Source organism: Anopheles aquasalis, chromosome 2 (assembly GCF_943734665.1).
Source record: "Anopheles aquasalis chromosome 2, idAnoAquaMG_Q_19, whole genome shotgun sequence".
In the NCBI taxonomy this organism is placed as follows: domain Eukaryota; kingdom Metazoa; phylum Arthropoda; class Insecta; order Diptera; family Culicidae; genus Anopheles; species Anopheles aquasalis.
The window spans coordinates 23,881,421-23,894,620 of NC_064877.1; the positions used below are offsets into that span (position 1 = coordinate 23,881,421).

The window sequence follows — 13,200 nt, forward strand, 5'->3', positions numbered from 1 at the left end:
CTATATTCCCGGTATTTTGGGAGGGAGCATGGGGCGTGATATCACCTAAGCCACCTCGTAATGACGGGCGAAAGGGATTATGATGGTTGACCAGCTGATAGGTCAACCCCTTTGCCTCCGCTTAGCAGCCTCTATTCCCCTCTTCACTGCGGTTCAATTGAGGTGTTGAGGCTCCTGGAACGATTATCTGTGAAAAGCGTTAATTCCACCTCACTACTAATTACTCGGTTGGTATCTTCTCCGTAATATCAAATTATGCTACCGACCGACCGACCGTGTGTTCGACGGTTATACGCACCGGTCCCGTTCATGTGATATCGTCACCACGGACGTTTAGCAACACCACCAGCACCACCACCAGCACCACCAGGTGAAACCACGCAATCCTGAACAGTGATTTAGAGTCGTATATTTACACTTGCATCTGTGCCTTTTTCGTATTGACAGTTAAGTTCTGACATCATTTTGCTGACTGCTGATACTAACGATGAATGTACAAAATTGTTCTAAAACATGCTGCCTGGCCATGGATGGAACCCGTCCGCAAACAAACGTTTTGGTTTGATGTAGCCTGGGCTCCTGGGAGCCTGGGACCCTGGGACCTCTCTCGCGCTCTCTCTCTAGGGATCGGCAATCAAATTCGGTTTTCATGCTTTTCCGGTTGATAGGGAGCCGTGCCGTCTGCACGCTGCTCTATATGATAGAGCTTCACTTTACGGTAACGATCTCGCCGTGTGGCCGCCGTTCCTATCGTAAGTACCTGCGCGCGACTTCTCCACACTGGAGAGCGTCTCGACGTGAAGATTTTTTTTATACTTTTTTTACTTGCCTCTCCAGTTCCCACGTGGCCTGTTCCGTCCTTAAAATGGTGGAATGGTGGTTGACGACTAGAGCCGTGATTTGCGCGATTCGCAATTGCGCGAACTCAACCGTCCGTAAATGTGACGTCCATGGCGGGATTTTGCAACTTTTTTCTCTCTCTCTCGCTCTCTCGTTGATACTATTTCCTACCGCCCCAGCCTTTTTATCATTTACCTTATCTGCTCCAAACACGGTCACGCCGTTCCGTTTCATTTCGACAAATTGTCGATAAAGTTGTCACGCAGGGTAGTGGCTGTCGGGTAAAGCTGTCAAGCAGTGGCTGTCTGTTGTCGGCTCACAGGCCTCGTGCCACGGTGTGGTGCTCCCGGTATAGGATTTATATGTACAGCTGCTGCTACTAGGGAATGGGAAATGGGAAACGGAAAAAAACGGAAACCAAAATCCTCGATACTTCCCCGGCACTACCACACATCGTGTCGCCTTTTGACACGGTGAGCTGGCAGGCCGGCAACAGGAACAGGATTGTAAATGGGCCGCACCATGATTGCCTACCAAGCGCACGCGCACACACGCATGGACACGAGCACAGATACAGCGAATGAGTTTAAAAGGCTGCGCGATGAATTATCGAGCAGGTCGATCTTGACAGCTTTACCCTACAGCTTTACATCAGCCCGATCTTCAAGCCCAGCCATAAAAAAGAATGCGACTCGGTAAGGGTGCCGCTGCGACTGCCATCCACCCCCGGTTTCCCCGGCCCACCACGGTCCACCTGGTCGCCGATGGTCTGCGCCTTCGTCGAATGTGGATGGCCATCCACCACATCGCTCGAGGACGATTTTAATGATTGATTGCGATGATACTGTTGCAGTGGGGGATGATGCTGCTGCTGCACGGAATGTTCCAGTGACGCTGGTGGCATCAAGGGGTGGGACGGTGTGGGGCCACCGTAGAGCGCCACCGTCCCAGTGCCCTTCGGTGGGATTGGCGCCCAACCGAGTACCGTGCACTGGGTACAGGAGGTCGATGGGTGATGATGGTGCTGTGAGTGCTGGGGGTGTGTATAGAAGGTGGCCTGGGATGGATTGGTTGCTGCCAGTGGTGGTACCGGTCCCGGAGGAAGCTGATGCTGGTTACCGCTAGCGAGATCGCTCGAGGCGAGCGTTATGGTGAGTTGCTTCTCACCTCCAACGGTTGATGGTGGTGGTGGTGGCGGAAGTGCACGGACACAGGTGGCAAGCGAATCATCGAGCGGACCCCGTGGCAACGATCGTGGTGGACGCCGGTGGGACAGGGTACCGCCGGCCATCGGTGTATCGGCCATCAGATAGTTCGGCAGGATGAACATGGTGGTGGAGATCTGCGACAGATGTGCACCACGCGTTGGCACCATTTCGGCGAACTTGAACGCTGGCAGTAGGCTGGAGGTGGTGATGGGCGGTGGACCGGATGCCGTCGTCGATGTCGCCGCTGCCGTTGCCGTGGTGATGACAGGCGGTTGGACGAACGTTTGCGTTGCCTTTGGTGGCTGTGATTGAGTGATCGAAGTGGAAGGAAAAAGAAAGAAAGAGGAAGAGCGACATTGATAACCCCTGCGATACGGTACTGAAAAAAACACTGAAAACATATCCTCGGATGAACATCATCGATGGCAGTCAAGCATGGATTGATCGAGTACAGGGAGGGAACACTCGCCAGCCATCAGAACTCAACGGACGGTTGGAGGCTTATCATGGCCCGTGCTCCCTTTTTTAAAGGCCACGCTTTGAATGACTTTTTGATGTTCTTCGACCTTCTTCCAAGAACTCGTTCTGGGCGATTGCTAATGTGGGACAAAACCTTCGTCAAATTGATGTGCGGCTTGGCAGCAATAACAGTCGAGAGAAGAAGAAAAAAGCGCCCAGAAATTGACGATGACAGCCAATGTCTCTTCATGCTACCAATCGGCCGCACGCTCCATTGGCTAATTATTCGTGAGAAATCACCCAGAAAAGGGTTCCCCTTTTGTGTATTGTGCATGTGCTCCCGCCGCGTTGATCCCGCGTGTCAAAGGGCCGTCAAACAGTGCTTTGATTTCGTTGGATATGCTAAGCTGTTGCTTCTTTTTTCAGCTCTCTAAACAGCCTCTTTAAAATCGATCAACGACACCGCCAATCACTGTCGAAATTGCCGGGATCAAACGAATGACGGGGTGCGTTTTTGTGGGCTTTGATGCAAAGATTTTTTTTACGGAAATTTTCCAACTAATTCCATATCTCCACTCCAGACACTCGCTAGGATGTCCGGTTTTTGATCGACGTTAACCAGAAATGCAATTTGTGCTTTCGTTAAACCCACCGTCACGCGCCCGTCAGCTTCTCCGAAGTGACCTCAGCTGAAAATTTCAATCTCCGGACGGACGAACGAACAGTGACATCGCTGACAGATGAGCAACTCTTATCAAAACCACCACTAGCAGCTACCGTACTCACCTCGGGCAACTTCTCGGACGTACGGACGAGCCCGGAATCCGGTCCACAGTCGACCAGATCAAAGTCCTCGCTCGTCGGCCGGTAACTGGAGGGCGTCGAGTGGCTGTCCGTGGAGTCCGAGGCCTTTACGCACCGGTTGCCACGCCGCGCCGGAAACAGCTTCATCTTGTACGCCAGCAGCGCCCCGAACGACAGACACAGGCAGCAGAAGAACAGAACCGCGACACCGACGATGAGCAGCTGACCATCGGCCAGTAGACCGGCAGAACCACCACCAGTATCGCCACCAATCGCTAGAAAACGGTTATTGCACGGACGCAAACGGGCGAGAAGAGATTGCAAAATGATTGCCAGCAAACGGTAAGGGCACTCCAGAACGGAGTCCCGGGCCTGGTGGCATCATGGACCATACATACCTTCTTTGTTGAAGGTGACAATGTTTTCCGCCTTGACCGAGGACTCACCGCTGGCCGAATACTTGTGGTGCTGGTGCGGTCCACCACCACCACCGGGTCCCGGACCTTTACCGATGGCGGAACCCTCGATCTGGTTCGGGGCCGGTGTCAGCTCCTCGTCGTACAGCTCGTTCGACTCGTACGGTCGCTCGTCCAGCTCGTCATCCTCCGGTGCCGTGATGTACCGTTCCCGGAACACGTTCCTAGAGACTGTGTGCGCGGGCACGCGGCACCGGTGCGGTACGACAAAGTTTACGCTTTAGATCAGGTGCTAAGTGGCCTGGTGGCCGGTGTGGCCTGGTTTTACACCGGGGGGCAACCCTTACCGCAAGCATAGATCACCTTCAGGTACACTCGGGTACTCTCCGGGCACGGATTGCCGAATGTTGAGCTTTCCACCGCCACCGTACACTTGCGCCGTCCCTGGCAGATCTCCGTCAGTGTGTGGCTCGTGTGTTCCGAAAGGCAGGCTGGAGATGGAGAGCGATAGTAGCGCAGGGAGTGAAATGAAAGCACACACAGCAAGCAGCAATACCTCTTCCCCCCCTCGAAGGTGACACTTACTCTGCTCTTGAGAAGCGGCCGATTGTGCACAGTGAGTGCTCTCGTAGGCCGTCCGTCCGTACGCGGCACTGTAGATCGCTATCCGGGTGTACTGACCGCACGCCAACCGCACAATGTCCTTCTCGCAAGAGGTCAAGCTGCGAAACTCGACTGTCGAGGTGTGTTTGTGGAGCACAACAGCAAGGTCCACACGCATCCCCGGACCCCGGATTGACAGCAGAGAGTGGACAAAAAGGGACGAAAACAAAGCGCAAAAACAGTTGAAATCGGATACCTCGTGTTACGTGAGCGAGGACTTTTGCGTCGCATTAGAAAACCGAAACCAAAAAAAACAAACAAAGATGAAAACCATTAGATAAAGTTCTACGGGAGCACTTACATGGCCGGCATTTGTGATTGACCTCCACCAGCCGGTGGATACCGGGGCAGGGAGCGGTGGCAAAGTTCTTCGGTGCCGCCTGTATCCGGCACCGGCGCTTCTTCTGGCACGCCTCAACCACCGTCTGCAGGATTGAGTACTGTCCAGAGGGAGAGAGGGAGAGAGAGATGGCAGAATAGGGGTCGTATGGTAAGCAAATAGTCTAACCCAGGGGTTTCAAAATCATATCAGCATGCGGGCCGCTAATGAAAGTATCAAGCAGTCCGTGGGCCATTTCGGCGGTGATGGAGGCGCCAGGTAACCGGTAAAATTGCATACTTTCAGGGATTTGTATAGCGATTTAAGTGGCCCAAAATCAAAAAGATATCAAATTCCATTATGGTGTCCATTAATGTTGAAAAAAATGATTCTTCTCTAAATTTTTCAAACACTTCTATCATTGCAGATGTGTTAGCGAACTTTAATTCCAACATAGGCATAGAATAAAATTACATACAACGTATCATTAATGATCAAAGTTCAGATACACCGTGGAGGTGACCGTTGGTCGCGAGTTTAAGACCCTTGGTGTAACCGGAACATGGTGGACATGGATTGACGGGAGGGCGAATCATGTTTCATCTCTCCCTCCCTCAGTGTTGGTGTCGACGTCGAGTGTCCTCGTTCACCACGGACCAACGACCAACCAACCATACGGATCTGATAGCAAATTCCTCAAAACTTGAACATTCGCTTCGCGCACCGTTGGTTGTAAGAACCAGACACCATGGCCAAGGCTCACCTGCAGGACGTAGAGCGGAGTGCACTTGTCGACCGTGCTTGTTGCCATCATGGTGGTGGTGCCTGCCAGGGCTGGTGTGTCATTCAGGGTTGCGGCCACCAACTCAGCACCACCAGCCATGGAGATGCTGGTGGTGGTCGTCGTCATCGTCGTCGTAGTCGTCGTCATCGTTGTATTGTTGGCCGTCGCTAGGGTGGACGTCGTTGACACGTTCGTTCTCGGCGGTGTCGTGAAGTCCAGTGTTACCAAGGGAACGGCAGGTGATGCTGCTGTCGATGCGGCTGCATAGTACCGTCCGTAGTCCTGCTCGCTGCTGTACGGACACTGGATAGTATCGTTGGCTTCTGCCAACGAGATGAGAAAGCATCGTCAAAACCCCTGATGATCAAGCTCGGGAGCACACAAAGGACAACGGATTGCAGCTGGGACCGAGGTCCTCTATTGTGCGCACACACGCGCGCCCGCTACACCGAGCTGCAACAGTGTCTGCAAGTGTACTGAGTAAATACAGAGCTACCTTACCTTTGCTACCACCATACTGCACCAGCTCCACGGAGATGCTGGTACCGATCGGACAGGACAGTGTCAGGAGTTCATCGTCGCAGCAAAAAGTACGGAATGCACGTAACGTACTGGAGAGCAGTCCTGTAACGGGGACCGGAGGCAGAGAGGTGAAACATGAAAGTGTATAAAGTGAGCAAAATGGTTTCTGCAATGATTACGTGAGTGTTATTTATGTTCAATCTAGTGCTGCCCACGAGCGGGCTTCTCGGTCTGGTTCCGATGTGCTTCAGTGTAACGCTGAGGGCTGCAGCTTTTCAATCACGCGATCCAATCAACTATTGATGCCGAGCAAATTATGACAATCGTTATCATCCATTTTGCCTCCCATAACTACGTACAAACGAGGCGGAGGAGTATCTTTTTGCCACTGCGTCATCTAGCAGAGACTGTGTTTGCTTTACTCAAATTAAATTTAAAACAGAAACCTCCAGACTATCGTCTCCGAATATGGCCCGGGGGCCTGGGAGCGCATTTCTTGGGAAATGATGCTCTGCCACAACAGATAATGCTTCAGGTAAAGCTTCGACCAACACTCCAGTGTTGAATCAAGCCGGGAAATTTTGTTTTCGAAATTTTCCCTGGTTTGTTTCACTTTCGCTGGAATAACAGTTCGCTTCGATGATAGACAATGTCTGGGAATTCGGATGCTTTTGTGCTCGGAGAATGGTAGAGCAACGGAAACGTGAAAGATACGAAATCCATCTTCCAGTGTCGAGTTCAACAAGGAGAGGACTGGTTTCTTCAAGACGGCTGCCAGTCGCTGGCTCAAAATGTCGGCCGTAGGGCTACAGTGAGCATCAGGAGGAAGCATCTTTCCCACCGTAGAACACGTTTAGAATTCATTTTATTGTTTTAATCTGATTGTTCATTCGTTTCTTATGTTTTATTCACAATTCGCCGTCCCTTTTTAAAGCACAGTGGCATGATATGATCTAGAAATGGAAGTTCCGAACAAAACATTAAGTCGGATTTTATTCCCTTCCATTTAAATAGGACAATGTCCCGAGTTTTCTGCTTCCCTGCAAGAGAATGGCAACATACAACATCTCTGCTCCTGTTTGTATATTCTTGTTGTTGAATATTGATTTTTACCACCAAGCGGCCGCTGATTGTTGCGCGTTCATCCCTGCGCCCAGGAGGTCCCGGGGACAATTGAAAAACTTTATTTCCCTCGCTGCCTGTGAACCAGCAGCGGTCTTTTGGTGCGCAGTATGTCGTTTGCCTCTCCCACCTGCGACCACCTGCACCTCACACATACCGCAAACTACAATCCATAACCACCAGAACGCTAACGATGGGCCAAATGTCCGACGACAAACGGGCCATGAATTTTCCTGAGCTACTTAAGATGATTTCCTCTCCAACGCCATACTACGCATATTTCAAATGGCAAAAGCGAACCAACCAACAGCGGCCAAAGTCAAGCTCCCGATGGAGGCTCAGGCAATATATTATATTTATTTTACCTACCCCCACCACCCAGTCTCGCGCGTGGCACCCGTGGTCAACCAAGGAACGACTGGATTCCTTTCGCGTTTCGCACACGCTGTGCTGCTGGCGGATTTTTGACCAGTCGAGAGCAATTTAAACTTTTACGACTGTTCGAAGCCCCGGATTGTGGTGCTTCCGGACGGAGCTCCTGCTGTTACTTGTTTAGGACAAACTTTTCAAATATTTTTTTTTTTCGGTGTCCACACCCTCGGTCTCTCCCCTATACTGCTTGACTGGTCTCCGAAACAGTCTCCGAATGGTGGTTTTTAGATAGGCCGGCACGCTTGCGCCGGTGCTCGTGCTGTCGGCAACAGTTTCCCGGGTTCTCGCAACCCGCGCCGAGTGATCCCGTGATAGTCGCAAAGCGCTGATGGATACAAGCAGGATGAATATATTATTCTGCAATCAAGACCACTGGAAATGACATTAGGGAACCACCACGAGCAGCGCCACCGAGACGAGACGAGACGATCCAGGGAAGTGGTGGGGGGGTGATCAAAGAGACCCTCTTCCCCCTTCAACGCGATGATGATTTATTGCTGCTGGCAGCATCGTTGCAGACTTGCCGGTTGCCATAAAACCACCCACACTTGGCACTCGGGAGCTGTCCAAGTCTGGCATCATTGTTAGGACTCCGCGCCACGCCACGCCACGCCACGCCAACACCAACAGCGGACTTGGAGAGCAGAGCAGAGAACGATTAAAAGTTGAAAAACGGCCAAAAGAGTCCGCCTTCGGAACAGACCAACTCAGTGGGTTGTCTTGACCGGAAGGATGTACGAAATGAGAGAGCAAGAGAGAGCAGAAGAGAGAGAGAGAGCGCTGTGTCCAATGATTGTATTATTGTCGATTTTTGCTTCTAATGGAAGAAATATGTTTTCCTGCCCTGTTTCCGGTGCCCATCATCATCATCATCATCATCATCATCACCATCATCAACGGTATCATCCGGGGCCAGTCTTCCAATTGAATAATGAACTAACGATACGCCAATCCATGGATTGCGCTTGCCACTGGCCATGACCATGCCACCATCCATCCGCTGGCAGCTGCCGAGAAGGACATTCAATTTGTCATTCACAACAGCAAACCATTGCTCCGTTTTCGGTTGGCTATCCTAAGCCACGAACGGAGATCCAGATCCGATATCACATTTAATTACGTCAACTGACAAAAAGAAGGCTCATCAAGTTCAGCTCGCATCGGTTCCATTCGGCCACTCCTCGAACGACATCACGTAACGTGATCATCGCCAACAGATGTCGCCTTATCCGGGTGACAACGTTTCTCCAAGAAAAAAAAACCTGTCACAGCACAACGGACAGCATCATATCCGGTCCGTCGTCACCTCATCCAGCCCCAGGGGCACCGTTCCGTTGGTTAGATCGGTTTTGATTGATACTTCGATACACGATCCCTGTCAACATCCGATCCATCATCAACGCCGAACGCCGAATGGCAACCGATCCTATCATTCCGCCATTACTTGTGTCGTATAATGTTTACGATCCACTCCTCGCCCCCCAGGTCTTGGTGGCCATGTTTGCCTGGAGCGTGTATCCCGCGCGTATCGTTTTATTAGCCCGTCATCGTCAAGTCGTGACATTCGCTCGCTAGTCTACCAACTGGCCACTGGGGATCCGTGTCATTCGCTCGAAGACGATTCCTTTTCTTCTTTCGCAACAGGATTGCGCGTGGTTCGGCGACAGCAAACCATATTAAGTTAACGGTAAGCTAAAGGGAATCTCAAACAAACAAACAAACGAAACGGAACGGAACGGAATGGAACAGAATGGAACGGAGCAAAAAGGTACACCCTCACGAGGCCAGCTGTCACACTGCGCCATGTTGTGTTGTCACATCGCAAAACACATCGCCCCCCGGCTGTGGGTGTGCTCGTGCGCCAGGTGCTGCTGCTGCTGCTGCTGCGGTCTTGGCGGCGCATCACATTTCTTGCTTTTCGGCCTTTTGCCCGCTAGCCCTCCACGAGAAAGAAACAAGAGACGACCGGGATGAGAACCACGGTGTGGCCGGAGTGCGTGAGTGCCATAAACATATCAGGTTTGTAATTTTATTGCGGTACGACCCACGGCAACGCTTTCCGACGACCATGGAGCAAGCTCGTTAATCGTACGTCTCATCATCACCACGCACACATCACACATACAACGGTTGCCTGTCAGCCATGGAACGCATCTTTGAAGCGTGGCGCTTCCCTTTCGGTCTAGTAGCTCTCGCTTTTCGAACTGGCGGATGCCGTTCACTAACAAGGCAAGCCATGGCCGCCAGCGGCATAAAGAGCGGTTCGCGAACCGCGAACCACGAACCGTGAATTGTGGTGGGGAAAAGGAACGCGCCGGAAAGCTAACAAGCTGCTCAATACATCATCGATAATGCAATTGCGCGTCAAGGATAGGGCCGTGTGAGACCATTTCCATGCCTTCCTTGGAAGGCAACCGCAGCGAGTGAATGGTCCTCTCCTCGTCACTTCCTTGCCCCCTTCCCCCCTTCCACATGATACAAAGAAACCACATTAGACGATCGGAGCGCGCATCGGAAAATGATAGGCCATCTTTCATTTCCGCTGCTCACTCGCTCGCTCGCTCGCTCGGTCGCACGATATTGGCTTCAGGCGCGTGCCATCGCGTACCGTTATCATGATTAACGAGCCACTCGCTTTTCCCTCTCTCTTTCTGACATGGTCTCTCTCTCTCTCTCTCTCTCTCTCTCTCTCTCTCCGTTTGGCATACTCCGTCCTCGGAACGCCGCGCTATGATCAATCAAATACCGATCGCGCACCGGAGTCGCACCGGAGGGAAAAGCAAACGAGAGCCGAAGCGAAAGGAAAACACCACCGCTGATCGAGATTAATCCTTTTTCCACGTTTGCCCGTTCCCCGTTACCACTGTAAACATTTGCCATTTGCGATCCCGGTTAGCCCGGTTGGCTAACGATGGAAAAGGATGTTTGCCGATTGCGGATATGCGGCAAAGAATGCGCCTCTCCCCCCACCCCCTTTCGATGGCATATGGTGGCCCGATTGGAGTTGGGGACGCTATTCAACAGCAGCAGCAGCAGCTGAACTCCATTCTGCTGTGTTGCCGATGGGCAATTCAGCGATTTAACGATGATGGAATCATCCGTTTCAGGGGAATTATCAGTGTAAATAAGCCGCAATATCATAAATTATCGGTTGTTGTTGAATGAGTTGCGCATATTAAAATGATGCCCAGTAACGAGCAGAGTGCATTGTTGCAAGCATTAATGTGTGAGTGCATTGTGAGTTCACTTTTAATTGATAATACTTTGGTTTGGATATGTAATTAATACTTGGAATACTGCGCGATTGATGGTATGCTGTGCATCTTTTGAATAGCATTTTCCACCATCCCGAGAACCGAAAGTGCTGCACCAATTATCGACAAACAGGATAATTTTGGCTCTTACCTAAATCATCTCCTGCCACCGTAACGCACAGGGCCACGAGAAGCCCAACGACCGTCAGGTGCAACGCTCTGGTATCCATATTGTGTTAATCCTTTGCACCAGTTACCGGATCGAATCACACATTTCGAGCACACACCACACCAACAACCCACTATCCGCTGCAGTTAATTCCCTTTCCCGTGATGGAAAGCAGAAGGGCCACATGTAAAAAAAACACGAACCACTGTGCGGATTCACCCCACGAATCATCAATGGACCCGTTCCCCTTGTTCCGTCAGCAGCAACTCTACGCTCCCGGAAGCAATATTTCAGCCACAAATTCGTTCCGACATTGGGGCACACCGTTTTATGCGGTGCAGCATCCTCCTCCTCCCCCGAGTGGCGTTTCCCCTCTCTTCTTTTTTTATGTATATTCCCGGGAGTGATGATGGGTGGTCGGTCGGCTCCGATGGGGTTGCGATGGGGCCCTCTGGCCAATATCTCAACCGATCCGCAGGTTCGAGAGTGTCAGAGAATGTCGAAAGCCAACCGTAATACCGCGGAAGTTAACTTTAATTTATGATGCATACACGTTCACCTCATTCAAGCACCTCGTTTAACACTTTTACTCCCGTGGAATTTCCTCCCTTCCCTTCCTGGCCCCTATCGCACACACCACGCACGGTCAAACACGATTCGCCAACACTTTCACTTGACGGGGAAGGCAATTTCCAGGAAGTTTGCCCTCGCTTTGAAAGGTATCTCTCTCTCTGCCTCTTTCGCTCCTCACTGACTCACAGAAGCAGTCACCACGACCACCACTCAGCTGTACTGCCACAAACAGGAAGGGCTATTTTCGCATTTTTATTCTTTCATAAGTCGTATAACACTCGGAGACATAACGGCGCGAAGCGTGAATAATCCATGACCGTGCCCTGGTGGTCGTAACTCGGCCACACGGTGCTCCATGCCAACGCGAAGCGAGGGGGGAGTGGTTGAATCGACGAGCAAACCCCGGTCAATCCCGTCCACAGGCCACGGTTCGGTGGCCGCCAAGACTTTCCGCACAATTTGACGCGTTATGGCAGGAGCAGAAGGAGAAGCAGAAGCAGAAGAAGAAGTTGAGTGAAAACTCATCAATCACTCCGGGCACGGATCGGAAAATCGTTCCTCACGCATCCAACCCAGCGCCTCCCTTCTGCCCTCTGCCCGGTGTGCCGTCCGTGCACCGATTTACCAATGTTTCCGAAGGTTAAAACAGTTGATTTGAGCGGAGGGTTATAAAACGCGTGCGGTCCTCTTCGAAAAAAAACTCACTCGCACGCACGAATCACCACGTGAGCAGGACGGTATTCCACTTCCGGTTTAAAAAGGGGGGAAAAAGGGTGAATTTGAGCCCCTCCTGGGCAGCGGCACGATGGTTTATGATAACTTTTTATTGGCAGCAACATCAGCAGCAACAGCAACTAGAGAACGGACCGGACTGACGCTTCCGACGTTACGTTCCTTGTCGCGAACGGGTTCACGCACTTGAACTGTCAACACCTGGGAGTGGTACATTGGGGATTCCTCGGTGTACCGTCGATCGCTTCCTGAATCGCATCCACCCTGGACCATACACACCGCACGACTGCCGATGCTGGGCTGCTGCGCTCGGCTCTGGCCCAACGCGTACGGAGATCCGACTGTCGATGAGTCACGGGGACTGAGTCACTCACAACCGGAATGTGAGTCGAAGCGGCGAACTCTCACGGGCGCTCTCACGACAGGATCAGATCTCGCTACTTCGGTTACCGTTCGGAACGGATGGTGCCGGATCCGGAAGCGCGGATCGCCTTGGCTACGTACTGCAAAAAACGGGGAGTTGTTCCCGAGAAATCGGAACCTTCGGAATGAACCGCACGATGGAATGAACCTGGAATGCATTGGCCTGGTTTGGTTTCCTGTGCTGTGGTGCGGTTCGGTCCAGTTGTACGGGTGTGGAATGCGGTGCATATGCGTGCAGTAGTTGTGGTCGGTGATTTATGTTGGCCAGAATTTGCTAAGCGCGGCAATATTTCGGTAAAAGCATTCCACCAATATGCAGCGTCGTCGTCGACGTTGTCCGGGCGCCGGGATCTTAAATTCAAACAGCCAGCCTGCCTGCCTGCCAGCATGCCAGCCTGGCTGCTTTGGGCCTCATCGTCAGCTGCTCGACCGTCCACCCGAGTGGAATGGATTGGACCAGGCCGGTGCCGGCACTAAGGA

The 13,200-nt window shown here is 51.9% G+C and overlaps 1 protein-coding gene across 1 annotated transcript; it reads right to left on the bottom strand.

Moving 5' to 3' along the window:
* Positions 1 to 479: 479 nt before the first annotated feature.
* Positions 480 to 12,550, bottom strand: LOC126568939 (uncharacterized). The gene is made up of 9 exons (XM_050225643.1): positions 10,975 to 12,550; positions 5,995 to 6,117; positions 5,473 to 5,816; positions 4,692 to 4,830; positions 4,313 to 4,462; positions 4,075 to 4,218; positions 3,710 to 3,958; positions 3,294 to 3,586; positions 480 to 2,350 (listed from the first exon to the last, which is right to left on the bottom strand). Exons 1-9 carry the CDS (start codon positions 11,051 to 11,053, stop codon positions 1,487 to 1,489), a joined length of 2,385 nt encoding a protein of 794 aa, XP_050081600.1. The 5' UTR covers positions 11,054 to 12,550; the 3' UTR covers positions 480 to 1,486.
* Positions 12,551 to 13,200: the final 650 nt, after the last annotated feature.

What these genes read in the sequence shown, in the direction of transcription:
- LOC126568939 (XM_050225643.1), bottom strand. Translation starts at nt 11,053, where the DNA reads ATGGATACCAGAGCGTTGCACCTGACGGTCGTTGGGCTTCTCGTGGCC. An exon ending in GCAGTATGGTGGTAGCAAAG is followed by an intron (nt 5,817 to 5,994) that starts GTAAGGTAGCTC and finishes TCTCGTTGGCAG; the next exon opens with AAGCCAACGATACTATCCAG. An exon ending in CAATCACAAATGCCGGCCAT is followed by an intron (nt 4,463 to 4,691) that starts GTAAGTGCTCCC and finishes ACACCTCGACAG; the next exon opens with TCGAGTTTCGCAGCTTGACC.